At 39.2% G+C, this 25,187-nt stretch overlaps 1 protein-coding gene and 1 long non-coding RNA gene across 2 annotated transcripts in view; one reads left to right on the top strand and one right to left on the bottom strand.

The window, feature by feature from the left end:
• LOC138024359 (dynein axonemal intermediate chain 3-like) overlaps positions 1–24,059 on the top strand; it is a 51,362-nt gene extending 27,303 nt beyond the window's left edge. The window contains exons 19-25 of the mRNA XM_068871529.1: positions 15,013–15,085; positions 17,108–17,165; positions 18,426–18,499; positions 19,504–19,595; positions 20,928–21,050; positions 22,158–22,208; positions 23,388–24,059. Of these exons, the coding sequence (XP_068727630.1) occupies positions 15,013–15,085; positions 17,108–17,165; positions 18,426–18,499; positions 19,504–19,595; positions 20,928–21,050; positions 22,158–22,208; positions 23,388–23,474 (558 nt within the window). The 3' untranslated portion in view covers positions 23,475–24,059. The remainder of the gene's footprint in view (positions 1–15,012; positions 15,086–17,107; positions 17,166–18,425; positions 18,500–19,503; positions 19,596–20,927; positions 21,051–22,157; positions 22,209–23,387) is intronic.
• Positions 12,482–13,228, bottom strand: LOC138024361 (uncharacterized). The gene is made up of 2 exons (XR_011126985.1): positions 13,107–13,228; positions 12,482–12,988 (listed from the first exon to the last, which is right to left on the bottom strand). It is a non-coding gene; the product is annotated as an uncharacterized lncRNA (long non-coding RNA).
• Positions 24,060–25,187: the final 1,128 nt, after the last annotated feature.

Raw genomic sequence — 25,187 nt, 5'->3', positions numbered from 1 at the left:
TTATTATTGCGATCGATCAGCAAAAAATTTAGATTTTATCAGCTTGTTTGTGTTGAAATTCCCACGACGCTGTGGTCAAAAATTTTGCCCAGTAATAATAGAAATGCTGAGCTCTTCTGAGTTAACGAAACATTAAAAAATCGCAACTTTGTTTTCACATATGTCGAAATCTTTTAGTCATCGAGTGTAAGTGTACGTTCGACAACACTACTTTCATAGGGAGCTTTAGCAACTACGACGGGAACAGCCATGAGAGGCTTCTACTTCGGGTAGAAGAGCACAGAATGCGTCATCAGAAAAGAATACAAATGCGAGAAATTTACTCACAAATAACTATTACATGAAAGTTTGGCAGTGTGGAAGTTTGGCAGTGTGGAAGTGTGGACGTTTGGCAGTGTGGAAGTGTGGAAGTGTGGCAGTGTGGAAGTTTGGCAGTGTGGAAGGGTGGAGGTTTGGCAGTGTGGAATTTTGTCAGTGTGGAAGTGTGGAAATTTGACAGTGTGGAAGTGTGGAATTGTGGAATTTTGGTAGTGTGGAAGTTTGGCAGTGTGGAAGTTTGGCAGTGTGGAATTTTGGCAGTGTGGAAGTTTGGCAGTGTGGAAGTGTGGAAGTTTGACAGTGTGGAAGTGTGGAAGTTTGGCAGTGTGGAATTTTGGCACTGTGTGGAAGTTCTCATTGGGCTTTTACTTCGGGTAGAAGAGCACAGAACGCGTATCAGAAAAGAATGCAAATGCGAGAAGTTTACTCACAAATAGTTAGTACATGGAAGTTTGGCAGTTTGGCAGTGTGGAAGTTTGGCAGTGTGGAAGTGACGCTAACCCGAACACGAACCCTAACCCACACTGCTAAACGTCCACACTTCCACACTGCCAAGCTTCCATGTACTAATTACTTGTGAGTAAATTTCTCGCATTTACATTCTTTTCTGATGACGCGTTCTGTGCTCTTCTACCCGAAGTAAAAGCCCAATGAGAACGTCATCTCAAAACAAAAATTCACTCTATTGAAATCACTTCGCGACTATTCAACGCTTTTTAACGTGACAATGGTGTGGCAGTCCCTCACGAATGAAAGCGGTATGACTCACGCTTAATTTAGGGGAGAAAATGAAAATTTCTCGCCTAGTGATGACGTCTTCCATGAAACCTCAAATTTGGCTATTTCGCGTTGTTGTTTTGCTGACGCGACGGGAAAGAGATGGACAAAAATGAAAAACGCACGTGCAGGGCGTGGAAAGCTATTGTTTTGGCACGTTCTCGTTGCCGTGGCCGTTGTCGTTGCTGAAGCTCCCTAATTTTGATGATTGGTAAACATGTACATTCAGGGACGGCGGAGCGTATTTTGTATTGGGGGGGGGGGGCTAACAAGCAAGCGCACCTTGTAGGGGGTTTCTGGGGAAATTCTCCACCAGAAAATTTAAAATATTGAAGGTTGGAAATGCTATTTTCAGCATTCTCGACGAGATATAAACGTGGATCAACCGTATAATGACGGATGTTTTACTTCTTATGTTTATTCTTTGCTTGAAATTGGGGGGGGGGGGGGGAAAGCTAAAGTCCCCCCAGCCCCCCGGCTCCGCCGCCCCTAACATTGTAATTTATTCACGCAATTTGTCGCTCCACTTTTCTTTTAACAAAATTATATCTTTATGAAAAATGGAGAAGCGGAAGTGTTTGGTGAGAGGGAAAACAACGCTGAAAAACCTTTTCAAATCCCCGTGTCATTTAACAGCCGCACCGGAAAATAACTGGGTGAACACGAAAATAAATAGGTCTGTTGCAAGCGTGCTTGAATTTCAACAAATGAAGAACCCCAAAATCGGCACGAATTTGTGACGCTGGTGAATAATAAAGCAGTTTCTATTTCCAAAACGATGGAATTACCTGGTGATAAATAACCTAGTCGAGGAGAGAGAATTTTTGACTTGCAGAAACAATGGTTACAGCAAACAGTTGTTAGTAACACGCAAGGTAACTTGATCACAAGCGGTAGCTGAAATCGATGTTACTTTCTCTTTTGCGATTTATTTGTGCAGCCAAAAGTACAATAGGGAAGATATCTGTTTTCAAACATTGCTTTTGTTATTCAAATGTGCAAACCACAGAAACAATAGGCCTTTTGTTGCGACAGCCAATCAGGCTGTGGTTGACACATTAATGACAGTAGGTGACATCAACGATATCTTCGCTATATAAAAATTGAACGTAGCGAAAATCTCTCAAATTTTTTTTTTGCTGATGGCAACTTTTTACATTCGCGGCACAAAATTTATGCTGTTTTCATGTCACAAATTTTGTTGCTTCTCGATCGACACTCTCAAAAACGTCCTTGTGCTCTTCCTTAAAATTGTACATCATTATTTATGTGCTTTTACATCAATAGTTGTTTTGCGTAAGGCAGGCTTACAAAATCTGTACCTTGCTTGGTTCGCATTTTTGAGCCTTAAAATATAATTGTTGGTCCTGTGTTTCTGACGGCAAGTCGTACAGCTTGAGGTCACCCATCCAAATACTAACCCCGCCAGACAGGGCTTAACTTCAGTGAACTTTTGTCAAAGAAAGCTGTCAGAGGCTCAGAGTGTACGCTCAAACTTGTGGTAAAAAATAAGTGGTAAGGGAACTTGAAAATGATCAACATGTCGGCCTCGAAGCCAATGTTTCTCGATTCTCATTTATTTTCTTGAATCTTTCTGGGTTTAGTATTTTACTAGTAACTACATGTCTTCTTCGATGGCTATTTACCGAAGACATCTACCATGGCACTATAATGATTTACGATACCAAAACAAGATCATGTAGTATTAGAGCTATATTTTACGCCCTGCAAACCATTGACAGTTATGGAATGAAGCCCTGTGTCAAGTTACTGCAGTACTACCACACGTACGCATTGCGCACCTATTTTTTTTCCTTTTCGATGTCTACTTGTCAGAAAAAAGGCAGACTGGCTAGGGCTTATAGGCACTTTAAATTCGAGATGAAATAAAGGTTTTGTTGTTATGATCGCCATCAAGCTATAACGGGGCCGTAGCCACACAAAGAGGCGAGCGCATAGATTATAAAAACCCGAACGTTATTTGGAATTTATCCATCAAAAATCGCGGTGCGATCCCGGAGTGGAAATTTATCTGTCCTTAATTAAGGCTGTGGTCTTTTAATGGAGATTCGGACCGTTGCCTTGTGATGCGAGAGATGACGTGATCGCCGCGAGTCACCACCCTTTCTTCTCTTTATGAGTGGAAATAACAACTAACGACATCGTAAAAATTCGCAAGGCAACAAACCCGTCTAAAACGGACACAGTTTGCGCTGCGATTGCACAGAAAAGACGAGGAAAACTGCACGAAGAGGAACGTTAAGTTTATTTCTACATTTACAGCTTTAGCATTTATAAGCTCAAAGCTAATTTTCTCATAAATCGGGAGTGACTGATGCTGTGAATGAGTTCTCAATTTTATACAGCATATTATCGGTTGACTTGACTGGCAAGGATCATTAAACACGTTAATGAAATAGTTTTTGTTTTGTGATCAATAAAGAGGCCTCGTCGCTCTCTTTGTTTTGCTGAACTGGTCCGTATCACAGAAGAGAACAGCAGAAATTGGAGCAGATAACCAATCTCCAGAGACACCAATAACAATATAGAAACGTACGACTTCTGGTGGACGAACAAAAGACGCTAATGTGAGATCTTTTGTTTTCGTCTGGCAACATGGCGGCGATGACGTCACGTGAAAACCGTCTATAAGGCATGAAGCATTATTATTTCTCGTCTCTTACGTTAGAGAATGTCAAAATACATATAGTAAATGGGATTATTAGCTGGCAAAATCTTCAACTAATTGTAAATAGATTTATTACATTTGATCTTTTTATTTTTTTGTATAGCAACTCGCCCCTTGTGGGAATCAGCTTTTCGATGTATAATTTTATAGTTCCTTTCATTGTTTTTCTCATGTGAAGCTCGTTCTTATCTGAGAGCACCTATAAAAACTCCTACTGCTTATCCAATTAAAAAAAACACCATATGACAACAAAATATGTCCCGAAAAATCGTAGTGAAGCTATTTGAGATCGACAGACAGAAAGCGCTATGTTAATACCGCATATATTTATTTATGATTTTTATTTTAATGGAAGGATCGCGTGATCCTAGCGATCTCCCTGAGGCCAAATAATATTGTGACATATTAAACCTCTCAACTTTATGGTAATCCATCATTACTGACAAAAACTGTCAAATATACATGTAAAAGGATAGCATGCCCTTCTTGGCTGTGAAGTCTCATTAAAGAATTGTTTTGGATCCACAATTAGCAACTTCATCATGAAAACAAGATAAAATTTTGGCAGTGATTTTTTAGAGCTCTTTTCAAAAGTCTAAATGATATCTATTGAATTTGTAAAGCCATTTCTTATCAACCAACTTTAATATGTGTGAACTATTTCAAAATCTTGTATTCGTGTTGGTAACTGCGGCCCATAATTAGCAATGCAAGTGAACTTGCCCAGGTGTCCATCAGAACTTGGACAACACTGTTTATGAAAGGATCAGATTACTTTAGTTATTGAAAGTTAACACCAAGATGTTCTCAGAGACGGAACAACATGATTTGGTATTCGGCCAGAGGGTAAAGACCGTAAAAAGAGTGGTAGAAGTAAACTTCACGACCAATATCTTGAGGTAGTCTACAAGTGTCAAAGGCATTCAGTCGATGATTGAGTGACTCGATTCGGTTTTTGGAAAAAAAAAACACATTTTCATTAAGAATAGGTCGGCGATGTGATAATTTTGTTTTTCTAGCTCTTTCTAATAATTTAACCTTTGTAGTGACTAGTATAATCACAAGAGTCGGAGTGAAGGGAGCTTGCATTTTGTTAAAAACAGAAAAACTAGTGAAGACTACTTTATTAGTTATTTCAACTTCGAAAATAACTCACTACCAACTTTGTTTCGAAACTTCTAGTTCTTCTTTCTCACGTTGATTCGATGTTTCATTGATGCCTCGGCGACTAGTTTAAATTTGCTTTTACCTGGCGAAGGTTACTACGGGTCAATAACGGTATTTGGTATTTATTCGGCCTGAGGGTAGAAGACAGTAAGGAGATCTTTAGAACGATCAAAAATATCGCAAGTTATCGACAAGCGATATCGCAAGTGATCCAGAAGCGTTTAAGGTTTTACTCGTGTAGTCGATAATTATGAAAAATTGACGTTTGTTACCTAGCGTTTCCTATTTATATCAATACCATGATTAGTCGGACCGGAGAGGGCGGGGGTACGTGACATTTTGTTGAAAACATACAGTACATTAAAAAACACTGTTTTATTAGTTATTTTAACTTTCAAAATATCCACTACTGACTTTGTTCCAAATCTTTTTTGTCGCTCTGATTAGATATTTCATGACTGACGCCTTGAAAACGAGTTTTGTTTTTAGCTCGCAGAGTGCGGTTAGTGCGGGTCATTGAACATTTTCAATGCCCAATGACAGAGTGCCAAGCCATGCCTTATTTAGAAAGTTAATTAAATCCTTTGCTGTCAATCTTGGACTTAAAACGTCGCGTCTACTGCTTCCACCGCACCCAGATCAGAAGCAAACTCGACAAGGATCAAACAAGACTGAAATCGCGCCGTAGAAATGGGTTTAAGAGAGGCGTTTATTCCCAAAACGTTTAACAAGCTGAGTTTTGTACTCGTCTTACTTTGGGTTTTCCTTGGTTTGGTAGCGACTGGGATATTCTTAGAGATGGAAATCAATGAACCAAGGCACGATTTCCGTTGCCATGTGGAAACCAACATCGACAAGGATTACATCCGAGGAAAGTGCTTCGACCAGTACCAAAAGCAATTCAACAAACTCAACGTTCCTCCCTATGCTTTGATCATGATTAATTTCTTGTCAATTTCCATTGTGTCCCTCGTATACTCTCAGAGCGTCGACTCAACAGTTAATAGACTCGAGCGCGATCACAAAGATGCCGAACGAGAGCAGAGGAATCCAAGACGAAGCCGTTGGCTTTTCGCCGCGAATTTATCTCAACTTGCCGCAAAATTTGCTCTGGGAATCATTTTCATTGTCTTCTTGGAGACGGACGTACTTTATCCCAGGCATTTTCCCACAGATTTTAACTGTCTTTTTAAAGAAGGTAATGATTCGGAGGATCTGTTTCCGAACGGGACGCAATCAAAATGTATCACTGAGAGAGCAACGATTAAGAATTTCTGGATCAGTGCTGTGGCAGTGGTTAACGGCATTTTCGCATTTTTTGCTTTCGTGGAGATTGTCTGGATCTTATCACGAGCTAGGAGAGGAAGAAACTTTATGGACAATCGCCAGTTTTACGTTGATCATTTGAGATCGAACTCGGATCCAAAACACGAAACACCTCAAGAAGAAGAAGAAATACCGTTAACTAATGTAGAAAGTAGATGTGAACCTGCAGTGCAGGAAGCCGTCAGTAACCAAGATGCTCCTTCATCACTTAATACGGGCGAAGCGGAAGGTGGAATGCCTTTGGAACACTCAGAACTCGCTCGAGATCAACTTGAACTGACAGAAGCCGTTGAAACAAAATGAAGGATGATTACTTAACTTCCACAGAGCAACTTTATGACCTTAGACAACCTTTTCAACGAAACCTAGGCGAAGGCCCGAAACCCAATGATCTAAAAACTGATCAAATTTATGTCAATGTGGCAATGCATGAAGGCAGAACTGACATGATGTCTTTGCGAACGACGGAAGCGAACGGCGTAAACAATACCCGTGCGAGTTGTTTGAGGCCGGAGGATCTCATAGACAGTCAAACAGCACAAGAATGTCCTTGTTGTTGGAAGTTCTGGCATAGGAAAGACATTACTGAGCATGATGATTGCTCGAATGTGGGCATCTGGTGAAGCGTTCAATACGACTTAACAAACGTTGTTGTTGTGTTCGTCATGAAATTCAGGCGCTTTACAAGCAATCTGGTCCTTAGACTCCGTGAATTGTTGGCTAATACAGAAACATTTGAGCACTTGGATGAAGCTGTGTAGGATTTTGTCATCAAAATCCCAAGCCAAGTACTTTTTATTTTTGACGGAGTCGATCGATGAATATTTTGCGGAAGAGGATATCGCTAGAAAAGACCACACATGTTACAAGAATGGCGTATTGCAGGAGAAGATGCCCGTTTCCGCTTTGTTTAACAAACTATACCATCGGAAGAACTTCTTTGGGGTCTAAAAAATTATGATCACAGCAACAAGACCAAGGGCAGGGTCCTGTGCTGAATAAATGAAATTTGATAGAACAGTCGAAATCCTCGCATTTACTTCGGAAAAGATTGAAGATTACGTCGAAAAGTTTACACAAGGTATCGCGACGCAAAGGACAAAATTTGGGGACACATAAGTCGAACATGAACCTGTTTTCATTGTGCTACATCCCAGTGAACTGCTTTCTTGTCTGTTCCCGTCTGTGGGAAATTATTAGTTTCAGTGATGCAGCTCACAACTTGCTCCCTACAAGAATGACCGATATTTACACGATGGTTGTAAAGCAAATTGTCTTCTTTAAGCAAAATCGGCAATTGAAAGCAGCTGTCGAACTAACCCGAGTCTCAAAAAGTACATGCACTTTCCGCTTAACCACCTCCCAGATGATCACAAAGAGATTTTCAAGAGACTGGGAAAAATTGCTTTTGAGGGAGTAAAGCAAGGAAGATTGCTCTTTGAGTCAAGCGAAGTTAGTGGACTGGAAGATTGTGGACTTCTTCACGAAGTGCCAGACGCCAAATGCCGTTTTAGCGATCCGCACCAGAAGGCCGAATGCTGCTTTACGCAGTTTACAGTTCGAGAGTTCTTTGCTGCCAAACATGTGATAGAATCCTTTAGTGAAAGAGAACTTGAAATATTTGTTTCAGAACGCATCAACGATGGTGCATGGCATGTGGTGCTTCAGTTTCTGGCTGGATTACTCGAGCCTGATCCAGAAACAAAGAGCTCAAGCAGCGACATTTTTGTCAAACTGCTTTCTATGTCGACTGAGAAGAAATCCGAACGGGAATTGATAGATGATAACGAATTACCAGAGCCAAAAACACTGACCTCTTGGTCAGCTCATGAAGACAAAGAGCTAGCACTGAACTTACGTAAGTGTTTGTATGATTATTAATGAAAAAAAGAAAATTCAGAACATTGGGTTTTAGTTGGTGTTCACTCGCGCCTGTTGACTTTGCTGCTGTCTCGCATTTCTTAGAAAGTGCTTTGGAAGTTTAAGTATGAATTTGTGCTGGAATGATCTTGGTTCATTGGGTTCAAAGGAAGTGCAAAACTATAACCAGTTAACTGATAAAGGAGCCGAGCATTTAGCAATGTTTAGCTTTGAAAAAGACTTAATCCCTGAAAACTCCCCGTTGTTTAAATTTCGTTGTTTGTTAGCTTAATAATATGAAATTGAAAGGTTGAAGTCATGCAACTAAATACGAAAAAAGTTGAAGGTTAAAATAAGCTTACTTCATCCGTTTGGATTTGTGAATGCTTTTTTTAAATAGCAAAATTACATTGGTTCAAACGTAACCGAAGAATGAACGACACACAAGCAACAAATTCAAACAAATTTAATGTATTGTGATGTACAAGCGAGTTTCATTTAAAATCCAGCTTACCAAAAATAGCTTAACCAAGACAAAATGTCCATACAACAATTTAGTACACCAAACAAGCTTTTTAAGTGTCCATCGTCTCTCTCTAAAGCATTTCAAATCTCAGCTCCTTTCACTTCTTCCCAATGAACCTTTGATTGTTCAATGCCTAGTAACTTGAATTTGTACTAATAATCTCTTTGGTTCTATGCTTAAGTTGTAGTTTTCGTAAGTCCATCGTAAAATAGTACAGGACTGTCATTCAAGTAACGTACGATTCTTCTTGTAAATACTTTGGTGGAAAACAAAAAATACTGAGTTGAGATTCAACTACTCGGAAATTTTCTGTCATCTACGGATCCAAATGTCGAACCAATGAAAAGGAAGTTTGGTTTTCAATTAACCAATCACAAAAAGACTGAAAAATGTCTTGTTTTCCAAGAGGTCTAACTGTTCACTGAAATGAACCAATCAGGAAAGTTAAGGTGAAATTTGGATCTTTATTTTCAGAACATTTTCCGTTAGTGAAAACAACCACACCACTAAGTGGTGTAAAGTGGTGTTAGAGGTAGTAAGGATAGTTTGTAAATAATGTTTCAACTTTTACTTTTTAATTGCTTTGTGAAACTCAATTATCAATACGTAACCAAAGATTTGTCATAATGCATGATTGAAATTGTTTGCTCTGAGGATTCCTTGTAACATTTGTAAAACTAGGTGTGGTTTAATTAAACTTTTTGAGATGAAGTTTTGTGTCTGTGCATGAATTGCCTCACTTTGTCGTGTCACGCCCCATTCTTTGTGAGGACTGCCTTGCGTTTTGAGTCATACTCCCTTAAAAATGATTCATTTTATAACTCTAAAAACTGGAAAGAAACTCCACCTTAAGTAATTTATTGTTTTTGCCATTTTAACCCGAATGTTAACTTGAACACAGCTGAATAACGGCAGGAGTGAGAGAAACCCCCAATCAGCCTTTCCTTTCCCCAACACTAGCCCTGGTTTATTATAATTCTACCTTAACAGTACCTCTTTTCATTCAAGCGGGGCCTTGAAGCACGCTCATTACCCCACCCACGATAGGAAGTCTAAATAAAGATGATATTATTATTATTATTATTATTATTATTATTATTATTATTATTATTATATTATTATTATTATTATTATTTTTATTATTTTATTTTTATTTTTATTTTATTTTATTATTATTATTATTTTTAATTATTATTATAAGATATTGCAGTTGAGTTACAGAAGAATCAACTAGTGAAATCGCAGGACTTCAGTCTGGGCATGGATTATCGCGTCTTAAATGGAATGGAAAGTTTCCACAAAGGAGCAGAAATGTTCCTTTTCCGTGTTTCTTTTCAATAGTTTGGAGACCTCTTCATGATATTTTCGGGTTGGCATGAAAACGCATGACCTAGAAAGTAGTAAACTCAGACCTCAGACCAAGAAACCTCAGACAGACTTTGAAAACTCAGACCTTGAAAAATCAGACCAAAAAAACTTAAACCAGCGAAATGAGATTAAAATCCATTGACCCTCTCCAAATGGAACAAAAATCGACAGCGAGTTTAGTATGTTCGATTTACCCTATTCCAGATGAAGATACGTGGAGTGATAATTTAAAACGGTATGTGTGGCGTTTTGAAGCAACAAGGATAATAAAGATATGTTTAAAATAGCATTTTAGCAGGTATTTGACAATTTTAATGTGAATCTCCATAAAAACAAAGGATTTCTAACTTCTGTCCTATGTATTCCCAATTGTATTCCTATTCCGGAATACGGTCAAACCCTGAACAGCACAGTGGGTTGCAAACGATCACCACCGAATTGTGACTCTAAGCCTAGCAACTAATTGATCATTCGAAAGAAACAATTATATGTGAAATATTCAAGTCACGGGTCATTGCTAATCAACAACTGAAACAAAATAAAATAGATCCGCAATGCGTACTTGGGGTCTTATGCTTAGCTTAACTCCATTCAGCCCTTACAGAATTTGGTACTACGGTCTCACTTTTACCATGCGTGATTGGTTCAAAATTTGCCATAACAATGCAGCAGTGAAATGAGTTCCTTAAGTATGCTTCAAATTTCAGACCTGTTCAGAATTTTACATCGATGACTTGCCACTAAAATTTCTCTTAATGCCATTTGCACAGTTTAGACAACTCTTGCTGCACGCTACATCATCTCTATCAGCTATTTACCAGTAACAGAAGCACTAGATTGGCTAAGAAACAAGCATGGCACTGTCATACATTCATATGATCTTATAAATGATCAAAAGAATGCTGAAATTCAACTAGAATTCTAAGATGAATCATCACTAGATGAGGCGTTCAATGAACAAGTACTCTCAGAGCTTGGTGCAAATCCCCACACTACTGGAAATCAGTCCATCACCAGTAACAATGTATAAACAGCCAAGAGAAATATCTGATGACCAATTACGTCGATCAGTTACATGTAGATCATTACATAATAAAAAACGCAACCTAAAGCTTACAACAGGGTGCTTTCATGGACTAGAAATAAAATGAAAACCTCAACAGTCTGAAGTCACAAAATGTTGAACCAGTTTATTTGTTTATAACTGGAGGTGGTGGTGCTAGGAAAAGCCATTTGATTAAAACACTTTACCACACTAGTAAAAACCTATAGACATGCTCCAATGAATCCTGAGAAGCCAACAGTGTTACTAGCAGCATCTCCTAGAGTAGAAGTAATAAACACTAATGGTACCCACAGCATTAGAACTACCTAAAAATACAGGTGATGACGAGGAGCAAAATCCAGGTCCTACAATGTTTGACATCATTGATCCAACAACCACTGTGTCCGCTGACTCTAGTCAAGGAAATGAAGCAACCTTTGGTGTGAATGCTGGAAGCAATGTGTAGCAATGTCACATACTGCTATGATATACCACCAAATACAAGATATTAGTTTGTGGGCTAATTCTACTTTGAACAATATTTTGGTTATTGGAAATAATCTATACAGTTCTATAACATGTTCTGTGCAAACAAAACACAATTTGCTGATAACTGATGTTCCAGACATGGTTTCAATATTTGATAAAGTGTATTCATTACAATATACACCCTTTTAATAAGTCTAATATATGCCGTTTTCTGCTAATGACGTCAAACTCATGCTTTTAAAATTTATTCAGAAATGTACAAAGGCTTCAAAAAAGAAAAGAAATCAGAAAAGTTTTAGGCCTTTGTACATTTCTAAATAAAATTTGAAAGCAAAAGTTCGACGTCATTTGCGGAAAACGGCATATATTAGACTTATTAAAAGGGTGTATAGTGAGTCATTTACTGGAAGTTTGTTCATGACATCAAACATTGGTCCATATATGTCTCTTAGAAATTCACTTCTAGGAGTATTTTCAAACTCTCAACGGAATTACAATTGTTGTTTGTTAACTAATGGCATTAATACACTACATTGCAATAAATACACTTTATCAAATATTGAAACCAATTGTCTGGAACATCAGTTAACAGCAAATAGTGATTTGTTCGCACAGAACATCTTATAGAACTGTATAGATTATTTCCAATAACCAAAATATTGTTCAAAGTAGAATTAGTCCACAAACTAATATCTTGTATTTGATGGTATAATACCAGGAAGTGACATTGCTACACATTACTTTACCAGCATTCACACCAAAGATTGTTTCACTACCTTGAATAGAGAAAGCGGACACAGTGGTTGTTGGATCAATGATATCAAATATTGTAGGACCTGGATTTACCTCCACATCATTTGCTTGCCTTATAAGCAATGGGATATAAACATTGTAGCACATCACCTCATTACACGACTTGTAATGTCCAACAACTTGTTTTAATGTTGGCAAGTAAAACACATTTAAGTAAAACATCATAAGCATCGTATTCCAAAATCGCCCTCGCACACCTGAAAATGCATCCTTGACTTTCACAAAATTGTTGTGACAGCCGATCCTTGACCGGTATTGTTCGATTGTTGTTCCCATGCTGGCGGCTAGTAGCAGACAACAGTAAGAGTACGAAATACTATTCTTTGAGAGTGCAAAACTCTTATTCAATGCCACTATTTTTTAGAGTACAATAACTCTTTCAGTTTGGGATGTAACCTACACCGACATTTCAAGCCGATAAATACTGGTATGTGATAGCTTGTGAGATACTTGTGAGGTATGTGGTGCGCAACGGATTTCGAGCCAATGAATGTGGGTTTGCGAAAGCGTCTTAGGTTCAGTGCAATCCGCACTAAACACAAGCCGAGTCTAAATATGTTGGCTTGCGAGAGTAAACAACTCCCGTATCGATTCCACTCAGCGACGTCACCTGGAGGAAATAACGAAAAACAACCAAGGCAGGCTAGGATAGTTAATTTTCGAAATGAAAGAAAGAAAACCAATCTGAAACAGCACGACAGATCAATTTTGAAACACAAATAACTTACCTTACAACTAATTTGCGACGGAAAACTCTTCAATTTTTTCCCAAAACAGGGAAAACGACCGCAGATTTATTTGCAAACAACGAACGCTAGAAGCAATGGCCGACACTTGAAAACAATGACTTCGCAATTACTAGTACCCAGTCTACAACCCAGACTGTCACTTGTGTTCTCGTCCTCAAAGTGACATACTGGTTGACAAGATCTGCCTCTGACTTAGGGGTCTTTATGCATAATGCATAAGACCCCAAAAAGCAATCCGTTACATTTCACGGTACCGACCTTTGTCTTTCAAATGTCAACATTTAAGTTCAGTGAAATAAATGATTGTGTCACGGCGTCACGCTATAGAGCTTCCCACCTTACCAAAAAAAACCGTTCCTCCCGACACCAGTGGGAATTGTGTTTGGAACATGTGCAACAACAATCAAAAATTGTTCGTTAAGATTAAGTCAATTTCCAGAAGAGGTTGTGTGACAGTCATGCTTTGGTAAACAATACGTCACATTTGGTGGCATTTGGCGCAAATTTGTCCTCTGTTTCTGAGGTACTGCACTAAGTGCATTCCCTTATTGTCATCGAGGCTGTCTGAGTGAGTGAGTGAGTGTAAGATTTGTAGGCCTGCAGCGCGTGCATGAATTTCACTGATAGCCTCTTTCTTCTCTTGTAATTTAATCACGCAATTTGTCGCTCCACTTTTCTTTTAAAAAAATTATATCTGTATGAAAAATAGAGAAGCGGAAGTCGCCTGTGCGTTTGGTGAGAGTGAAAACAACGCTGAAAAGCCTTTTCAAATCCTTATGTCCTTTAACAGCCGCACCGGAAAATAACTGGATGAAACACGAAAATAAAGAGGTCTGTTGCAAGCGTGCTTGAATTTCAACAAATGAGCCCCAAAATCGGCAAGAATTTGTGTTTCTATTTCCAAAACGATGGAATTACCTGGTGATAAATTACGTCGTCTAGGAGAGACAATTTTTGACTTTGCAGAAACAATGGTTACAGCAAACGGTTGTTAGTAACACGCAAGGTAATATCCTTGTGCTCTTCCTTGAAACTGTGCATCATTATTTATGTACTTTTGCATTAGTAGTTGTTTTGGATAAGGCAGGCTAACAAAATCTGTACCTTATTTAGTTCGCAATTTTGAGCGTTAAAAGAGAATTTTCGTTCCTATGTTTCTGACGGCAAGTCGCATGCTTGAGGTCACCCATCCAAATACCAACCCCGCCGGACAGGGATTAACTTCAGTGAACGTTTGTCTGAGAAAGCTGTCAGACGCTCAGAGTGCACGCTCAAACTTGTGGTGAAAAAGAAGTTGTAAGGGAACTCGAAAATGATCAACATGTCAGCCTCGAGGCCAATGTTTCTCGCTTCTCATTTATTTTCTTCAATCTTTCTGGGTTTAGCATTTTACTAGTAACTACATGTCTTCTTAGGTGGCTATTTACCGAAGACATCTACCATGGCACTATAATGATTTGCGCTACCAAAACAATATCATGTACTCTTAGAGTTACATATTACGTCCTGGAAAGCAAAACGCAGCTCAGTTGACAGTTATGGAATGAAGCCCTGTGTCAAGCATTCTCGTCACCAGAGCCTCGGATCGACCCAAGGCCCTGGGAAACTATATGTAAGAGAACATGCGCAGTAGGGTTCTTATAGCCAAAAATTGGCAATTTGAACCTTACGGCGCCTGATCACTCCTCTTGCTACCTTGAATGCACCAGTAAGAGACACTTTTGATTGTTCTTCAGGAGAACCAATGAGGAGACACTTTGTTTCAGGGTTCCCCAGAGCTCTTCTCTCTTTCAGTCAAGAGAAGAGCTCTGGGGTTGAGATTGTGTCAAGTTACTGCACTACCGCACCTACGCCATGCGTACCTATTTTTTTCTGTGTTTTTTAGAGTGGACCGCTTCTTCAGTCGGCTAGTCACCTGATGAGGCTTACCAGAGGACACTGGAGTCCGTCTAGGCCAGGTACGACTGAAGTTAACGACTTTAAGTAGGCATGTACTAAAACCAGGAACACCGGAACACTCCGGAACACCTGGAACACCCTGGAAGTAACCCCAAACCCTCAATTTGGCTAACCCTAGGCTTAAGTTGGTTTTTAGGCCTAGGGTTAGCCAAATTGAGGGTTTTGGGTTACTTCTAGGCTTTTCCGGTGTTCCGGTGTTCCGGTGTTCCGTGTTCCGGTGTTCCGGTGTTCCTGGTTTTAGTATATGCCCTTTAAGTAAGTGTAGTACGAGTAGAGAGCAGGGGTGGCGCAGTGGTGAGAGCGCTCGCCTGCCACGAATGTGGCAAGGTGGCAATTTAAAGCAAAAGAGTAAGAATTAGAGCCGGTGAGGGTTGTTTTGCGGAGAGGGCTATCTTCGTGACATTTCTGGACATAAGAGAGAGAACATGAGGAAAGAGAGCGAATCCCTGTGTCCCATGATAATCGTTTGAAAACTATTTTTAGATCGCCTCCGTTCTGCGAAAGTTATTTTTGTCAGTTGTTACCATGACAGCGCGGTGCACTTTCACACCTGTCCATTGGGGCATTTCCGAGTTGCAGTTTGTCTCGGTTTCGAAGTGAGGCTTGGTGCTCAACTATTGAAAGGGAAATGAGTTTTGATTTGCATAAGAATACGCAACAAATTTCCATTTGAATGGTTGTGCACCAGGACTCGCCTTGAAACTGAGGCATGCAGCAATTAGCAACACAGAAATGGGCTATTGACCAATAAAAAAAGTGTCGTCTTTGAAGTTACCACGCAGTATGACACGGAACTAACAATAGTTTTCAACTAATTTTCATCGGAATAGGGCCAAATATGGGGGACTCGCTCTCTTACTTCATACTTTCTTAACTCTTTTGGAGTGGTTTTCAATTGAGTGTCGAAAGTAATTAGTGAATTACTTTGGTTTATGATAACTTCACTCAGTGATTGGTTCAAAGTTCTCGCGCCACTTTCTCAACCAATCAGAAGTGAAACAAAAACCAATCGTGGCTTGCGCGTGCACATTTTCCCGCGCTTTGTGTCGGCTACGTGAAATTACTTCGAGTTTTGATTGGTTTACTGGATTGTCTCCGTCCTTTTTGATTGGCCAAAGTAATTACTTTGGTTTTGGTCTTACGACACTCAATTGAAAACTGCTCTAACTCCCAAAGGCCATTTACAGATTTACTCTGTCTAACGCCTGACGATTTTAGTCGCCAATGAGCCCCCCTCGAGCCAAAAAGGGTTAACATAAGTGATAATGAAACTAGGGAGCACTGTTGTTGTGACGATTGTCAACATCAGCGTGCTACTAATCGACTGCACTTCTGATCAAATCTGAATGACCTGCTCACGTGAGAATCTACATTTTGCCGTCGAAAACGGCACTCAATCCTCGAAAGGGAAGATATAGGGGTTAGTCACGTCACTGCCTGCAAGAATGCAAACCCTTAGCATTTACTTGGCTTTACTGATGTTGCCTTTTAATCCTTTAAGTCCGAAAGGAGAAAAACATCAATTTTCTTCCCACTTTATTCTACAAAATGAACAGGAAAGGTTTCAAGAATTTACGAAGTCATGCATGAGAAACGTCTTTGATCCTTTAACAAATTCTCCAAACTACTTTTGTAATGTACAGAGATCAGTAAGGAGAACTTCAGTGTGGATATGGGGATTAAAGTGTTATTTCCCAAATGGCTTATTCACACTTGTGATAAAAACACAAGCAACATACGTAGTTGCACTACCTTGCCGTAAAATAGAGTCTTTCATAGTAACAAAAATACTTATTATCAGGACGCTATGAAGTTTTCCCAAAATTTTGTCGGAAAGGTGGTTTTCAACCAAATGTCTAGAGACTCATAGCAATTATGTAAAATTTGTAAAATTGCTGGTGGACGAACAAAAGAAGCTAATGACAGTTTTTCAGTTTTCGTCCACCAACATCGTGGCGATGACGTCACGTGAAAACCACCAAAACCTAAGCCAGCCCGCACTCGACTTCTTGAATCTTCAGGGGTATTTTTCATCACGAAAACAGATGGCAATGTCGACGGTTGGGACCTTCTTGACAGGTGAGGTCCTTGCTATAAATCTTGGTGTTATTGATGGTGGTTAGATACTGTTATCGCGAAACACATATAATAAGACGCCATTTTGTAAGCGCACGGGGTAGGTCTGGGTCGGGTGACAAAACAAAACTTAGGGGTGGAGCGGAGAGGGTGCACCATCCTTTCGTTTTGAACTTCGAAAAGGTTTTCTTTTTCAATTATACGTAGTTGCAAACGATGCTTTATTTTCTAATGGCCGAAGGAACTGAAAAACTGAAGTTTTGTGTTACACTGATCTATGTGACAAGACTATCCAAAACAAAGTCTGTTTTCATCGCGTAAGAATTAAAAAATATATTTTTTTTAGACCAATGGAAAATTTCTCTTCAAGTGTAACCTGGAAGACTGGTAAGCACAACGAAGAAAACCTCTCCCCTATCCAAAACAAAGTCTATTTTCATCGCGTAAAAATTGAAAATTATATATTTTAGTTGCAGAGACTTTTATCTGCCGCGAGAGATTGTAGCTGGTTAAACAAAGCGAAGAAGCTATCTTTATAGGTCTGCATAAGACGCGTTTCTTGAAAATCAGGAAAACCTTTCTTGCTGGAAAAGCCGTTTACGAAAATGCCATCCCCTTGTATTGATAAGCTGGTCTTTTAAAGTGTCTGCAAGATTTAAAAAAAAAATCCAAAAGATTGTGAAGTTTGTTGAATTAAAACCTATCCGAAAAGATAGAGAGGGGACCCTCGAAAAGATTTCGATGCTTTTGAGAAACGGGCCCCTCGTTCGGTATCTAAGGGGGTGTTTACATGTAAAATCTCATACTGGTACGAGTTTCATTCTGGTACGAGTTGTCAATTTCATACCGCGTTTACATGGACGACACAAATATTGACACAGGGATGACGAATGAACCAAAACAAAATACAACGCATGCGTCAATAGTCCCAGTCCACCACGACTTGACGACTCGTACCGGAATGGGAGTCAATGTAGCGTTTACATGATACCGGTATAACTTTTCATACCGTTATGAGAATTTCGATCCGGTACAACTACCGGGATGAACTCATACCGGTATGAGTTGTACTGGTATGAGATTTTTCACCGGTATCATGTAAACAAATACAGAACGATAAGTAAGAACCGGGATGAACTCGTACCAGAACGAAACTAGTACCGGTATCATGTAAACACCCCCTAAGCTGATTTTCTACGCTGATTTTGCTAAGCAGGGGGAGAACGGCGTCTTTGACCCGTGTTGATATTTGTCTGTGTTCAGGTCTCACGAGCCTTCACTAACTCAGAACGTCACAGCTTCTCCAATCACAACAATTGCACCACATCAGGTTTCAAGTAAGTTTCAAGCAAGTTTGTCTCTCTAAATGTGGAATTATTATGAGAGGTGCTGATTCACAGTGCAAAGTATTGATTATCATTTTTTATCAAGTCATACTTGTAAGGGCCCACAGACGGATTTTTCGCGCGTTTCTAAGGAAGTGAAATGTTACTTCCGGTAACTGACGTCATCATATCATGAGCTGACAAGAAAACCCACACAAGCAAAAGTCATTGCACGAACTGTTGTTTCCATCAAAGGTTTTTCCTCGCCCTTCCTCACGCTCGTTCTCGGATCAATTGCGCATGCGTAAACGAACTGACTTCCGGTTTGATAAAAAAAGCTAAATTTCCTGTGGTTTTAAATTGAATTATTTTTTTTTACATGGCACGTTTCACCCCCAAATACAGAATATAGCTAAGCATTGATTTTTTAAATCATCTTTTTTGAAAAAGTTATGGGTATTTCATCATCGTCATGTCTTGAAAAAGAACATTTTTCAAAATAAAAAGAAACCCATGCTTGGCTGGATGCAAAAACGAATGCAAATTATCAAACCATTTGATTAAATACCCAAATTGCGTAGCACGGAGACAAATGTAGAGTTTTCTTTTATTGGTCACGTGACTATGGGCGTGGTATGATGACGTCATATTTAGGGTCATTGGTTTACAAAAGTTGGAAACTGACCAAAATAATGCCAAATTCTCTCAAATTAGTTAACTATTACATCCTTAGCAACGCACCCCAAAAAATACTTCAGTTGGCCCTTAAGGTGTCTGCCATAGGCTCAAAGGTAAAGTAAAAATTACCTTGAAATAGACAGCACAGCAGAAACGTACTGCTCAGTAGCTTTCGTTTGAATGGTCACACTTTAGGATTTCATCCAAAGACCCAAACGTTAACACAATTTCATTTGACTGGTAACCCTTAAGGTTTTCTCCCGCGGAATCAAAAGTTAGCACCACTTTGACCAGCATAGTATACAGACTTGACGTTCAGTTTTGTTTTGTTGTAAAAGGCAAACAGCAACTGTTAGCTGTTGGTGATAGTGTTGGAACATTACATGTCATGGAAGTTCCTTGGAATCTCAGGCATCCATCATCCAATGAGGTGAAGTTAATATAGTATGTTCAGAAAAGAAAAACTGTTGCTGTTTTGTTAATGGCCATTTTATTATCTAACTGTGACACGAAAATAATGAAGCTGACTCTTCTGAATTGTTGCAAAGTGAAGTCGTTCGCAAAATCTCTGTGTTATAAAAGCATCGATTATCATCATCGTCTTTATTGACATCTGAACTTCGAATATTTCGAAATCATATTTTGATATGTATTCTGACCATCGGTTGTTTCACCAGTGTCGTCAATGCTGTCTTGTCGCCATCATCATTATCGCCATCATAATCATCGACAGCTTCATCGTCGTCATTATCGTCATCGTCTTCGTTGTCATAGCGATCATCATCGTTATCATTATCATCTTTATCATCTTCATGATTGGCATCGTCATCATCAAGGTCAACATCGTAACGTCGTCGTCGTCATCATCATCGTCGTATCGTTGTCATCGTCATCATCATCATAATTGTTATCGTCGTCATCATTGTCATGATCATCGACGTCATCATTATCGTCATCATCATCATCATCATAATTCTTATCTTCATCATCGTCATCATTGTCATGATCATCGACATCATCATTGTTATCATTGTCATCGTCATCATCATAATTGTTATCTTCATCAACGTCATCATTGTCATCATCTTCGACCACGTCATCATTGTTATCGTCATCATCGTCAGTCATCATCATTGTCATCGTCATCATCGATATCATCATCGTCGTTATGATCGTCATCGGCATCATCGTCGTTATCGTAATCGTCTTCATCATTATCATCGTCACCGTTATCATTATCATCTAATCCACCATCGCAGGGCCAGGCGTAGCGAAATGTAGTGTGCAGTTTTAACAGCACACTACATTTAACTACATTAGAGTACCGAAGTGATGACGTCACAAAAATATATTTTTTTGAAATTATGGGATATGATGTCATATTCTTATAGAGGATCCTAAATGATGCCCTTATACCCAAAATTAGCTCTGAATTGCGATTCCCAATGAGATATAAGCGATCAAAGTTTGATAGCATCCCATACAAACCCTTCAAAATTTGTTCTGGTTCCTTAAGTTTGGAACCAGCTCAAAATTAGAGAGATTTATATGGAGCAGTATCAAACTTTCATCCTTTATATTTCGGCTGGGAATTACAATTAAGAGGTGATTTTTGGCAAGGACCCTTTTCTAAGGACGCTCCATAATTTCACAAATTTATTTTTTGTGACGTCACACTTCGGTACTCTTTTTACTACATTTTTAACGTCTAATACTTTACCTGTTACATGTGACACGTCGCATTTATTGTCTCTTCGTTTAGGCAGTAGCTATGGAGAACTTCTTCGAGAGAGAAATGAAGCGCTTGGCGTTTGTGGAAGAGAGGATGAAAATACGAGAACAGGAAAAGAAACAGCGGGACGCAGAAGAAAGCAAACGCCAACAGGTGAGATGAGTTCCCAACAGACGGCCAAACGGATTGTGACTTATCCACCAGATAGAGCGACTTTCTTACGACCTTGAAAAATAAACGTAAAAACAGAACATAAACAAAAATGCAAAACATTTAATTGGCAGACTTGAACTCGGAAATGGCCTATTAAGGACGGTTAACCGAATAGAGTGTAATGTGAAGTGCTGGATTTCTATCCCATATGAACCATGTGAGCGTTAGCCCTACTGATGGAAATGGGCCCACACAAGGACAGAGAAAAACTCTGACCACCCTATTACACTCTATTTGGTTAACTCTGTTTAAGATATAGGGTGCTACACGGCCAACGTTTGTACCTTGTATTAAGGACGGTGCCTACTATTGTTACTGCGCATACGTTCTGCGCATCTCGAGATACTCGGATTTCCTATCGGTGATGCTTACCAATACAGGATATTTTTGCGCGATTTAAAATTGTACAGAGAAAGTAGGTCTCAGTAAGTACCATTGGTATCCAAAAAGAAAATTGGGGGTAACCATGCATTTTTCAGAGAAAATGAAGCTTCAATTTGAGAAAGAACGCCATACATGGCTTTGTATTTTATAGCTTTTTACAAATGTTGTTCATGAATTATCTTTGAAAAATGGGTGCTTACCCCCAATTTTCTTTTTCGATTTCAATAACACTTGTTATGATCTACATTTCCCGCACAATCATAAACCGGGGCAAAAATACCTTTGAATTAGTCGCCACCATCCTTAAAGCACTCGTTCCAGATTTCCTGTGTCTGAGCATTTGAACAAAATGTCGGATTTTACGCGTGTGCTTATGCTTTTGTCGACGTTCGTATTTCTTAGCATAAACTACCTATGCTTGCGCATGTCCCTGCGTCGCTAGTGAAAACCAGGCTTAAAACGTCATAATTATTCAAGATGGCCGCGCCAAGGAAATTTAAAAGTGAAAATAAGTGATTCTAAAATTCGTTTTTCCTGTTACAAACGCATTTTTAAAACACTTTCGAACATTATCTCCTTAAACTTATTCTGTAGTAAGAGTGGAGGCTCCCTTTCAGTTAAGACTTCATTGTTGAGATAAAACGACTTTCCCTTGAATTGTAGGAAGGTAAACGGTCAGAATCTGACGCAGATCTAGACGCTCGACAGCGAATGGTAAGTTTTGGGTTTTCAAGTCTTCTTTTCGCGATCCCGGGAAGTTTTCTGGGCGAAAAGAGCGATTTTTCGTCTGATATCTTGAACTATTGTTACCAATGAAATTCCCTTTAAACAAGAGAAAATGAGGGGACAGAGAGGGAGGCTCCCGGTCCAGCCTTTGGGATATGTCATGTCCACGGAAGATATGTTTAGACGAGCGGAAGTCTTTGTTCTAGCGAAATTCTGTCTTCCGAGATGTCCGCATGCTGGCAAACCTGATGTTTGAAAGAAAAGAAAAAAATTCCATGTAATGGCGGACGAAGTCTACTTAACGTTTGTCGATGAAAACGACTTTCAGAAGGCATGCGCACGTCTCGGAAGACAGACTTCCGCTAGAACAAAGACAGAAATTAAGAATATACGTTGAAAAACACGAATACCTCGAAAGTTAATGTAAGGGTCATTTGGAGTGTAGGATATAATTCGTTGAGTAAGATTTCACATTTCGTAATTTTGTTGCATTCAATATTGCTTATGTGTAATTCAAGATCGTAAAAATTAGCTTTTACGTAGATCTAGAAATGCTTATGAAGCAAATAAAGAGGAAGTACATGGTACTCTCCTGCCTTCTGTGTAAATATATATAATTGCTGGCTATGTTGTACAGACGCCTTTAGCTATGCGATGAAAAATAACAAAATTATGTTGGCGTTCCTGTGCAACGGCACCGCATCTGTTGTCAGGTCAAGCTTTTCGTTTCCCTACACTGAAATTTGAAATGTTCAAAACTTCGCTCAACAAATCCCGAACGGAGGTGTTAAATACGATGACTTCAGAGGGTCATGCTACCACAGAGAGCGCATGCGTGCGCATGCTCTACAGGTGGAGGTTAGGTTTTCCCAACTTTTTTCGCGTGTTAGTGTGGATAGGCAAATACGATTCGAAAACGCCACGTGTGAACGCAGACTTTTTCAAATACAGGGAAATTTTCCTTTCGTTTAGGCAATACAGGTTCAGCTTCAAATCTATAATTAAAGATTTTCAAGAAGTCCAGATTATTGGTTTCCCTGTTTGTTTCTTACGTTGTCCCCGGTCCTCTCCTAATTTTGGACGCCCCCGCTGTCTTTGCCCGGGTAGCCATTTCTGGAGACTGTTCACTGCTTTGCCATGAGACAATTCTCACTTTCTTCTTTGCAGGAATATCAAGAGTATTTAGAGATGGAGAAACGGCTTCTAGAGGAACTTGGTATCAAAGACGAATCGCTGGACTCACACGAAGTTTAGCTTGAGCAGCGTTGAGTTCGTTGTAAAGACTGTGTGGAACTTTAGCACCTTTTGTTTCTCCGCAGCTGTTGGTGGAAATCGACGCGAGATTTTTGTTAGTGGCAGGAAGTGTCCTTTAACGAATTTCCAAGCAATTTTTGAGATTCGTGTACATCTGCATGTATTTTTTTACTGCTAGCTCTTTGCGATTGCACGCTCTCCTTCCCTGTTTTTCCCTCATATTTATGACATTGTAATTCGCGGATCCTTTCTTTTTTAGTTCCAACATTCAAAGTTTGTGCAGACTTCACGAAATTGAAATTAAAATCATCCGTCGGGAAAAATTGTATTTTGCGCAAAGGCTGCGTAATTTTAAACTGTAAGGAAATTGTAAATAAGCTCAACAAATTCACTGTTTCGAATCGGTGATATTCTTTTGTCAAATACACTTGTTTTGAACGGTCGCTTGTAAATTACAATTGCTTACATCACAAAGGTCATGTTCTAATCTGTCCAGTCGGCATAACTGATGCCTTTTGTTTGTTTCATGTAAAACAAATACCTTTCTTTAAAAAATAAATTAAAGACTGTTGTTGAAACTTTTAATGTTCTTTTTGTCTTTATTTAAACGACCCCATATTCTTGGTTTTCACACTCGTGACAAGGCGGCCATGTTGGTTGGCAATATAATACAATGAAAAACCTTAAATAACAATGACCACAACCAGGTTTTCTAAGCCCGCGAGACTGAGCACCGCCAGCAAACCATTGTTTTAACGAAAACCACCGGTCAGCAACCTGGTTCTGGTCATTGCTGTCTAAGGTCTTCCTATAATACAACAAGACGCCTACAAGGGCGTATCCGTGGAATGCGCAAACAGTTAACACAAATTGTCCAGTTACAGTGAACTTCAGGTACAGGTAGACTTCGGAAAATGGCGAAAGATTACTAGAAAGATACATTTGTAATATAACTTAAAGTTTTTTGTTGTAAAAACTCATTACTAATGTTACTAAATTTGCAAATGCAAACAACGAAGCCCTATTAGCAGGTTATCAGGATACGGGATCTTTTATTTATTTATTTTTTGGAAGGAGACTTAATTCAAATCCTACAGTTTTACTTGCTTTGTTAACTCCTTTCATCCAAAAATTACAGGATCAGCCTTAAATCATCCGAAAAACTTATTACAAATCACAGTTCAACAACTTATCATCCTGGGCCAGTTGTTCAGAAACTGGGTTTTAAAGTGAGTTTTATTCTCTACTCCCAAATGCTGTTCAAGGCTGATATTCAGAAAAACTTTACATTAGAAGAAGTCAATCTTGAAAAACAAAAATAAGCAAAGGAAACTGTGACCAAAAAGTTGAAAACATGAAACAAAAGTTTACGCTAATCCTGGATTAAGGTAATTGGCTTTCGAACAACCGGGCCCTGTAATCGACGTCTGGTTCTGTAATCCTGGTTTAGTTCCTTGCAAACTGTATAAATTTGCCGTGGCGAAGACAAGAAGACAACATCCGTGCTCTATTTCTCTCAATGCTCAAAAATTCCGTAATTGCGTGTTGTATAGTCCAGTCCAAAGTTCTAATTTTACAATTCCATAATCTTGATTTCAGTAACTTGGTACCAAACGTTCCACAATAACTTGAAATCTCGTTAAGAAAAATCCTTAAATCCAGTAGTCCAGTCCGGATTGAGATCGCCAAAACTCTCTCTATCATCGATTCAAA

This window comes from Montipora capricornis, chromosome 11 (genome assembly GCF_036669925.1).
Source record: "Montipora capricornis isolate CH-2021 chromosome 11, ASM3666992v2, whole genome shotgun sequence".
Classification (NCBI taxonomy): domain Eukaryota; kingdom Metazoa; phylum Cnidaria; class Anthozoa; order Scleractinia; family Acroporidae; genus Montipora; species Montipora capricornis.
Note: the sequence above shows the minus strand (reverse complement) of the source record. Positions and strands in the feature narration are given on the sequence as shown.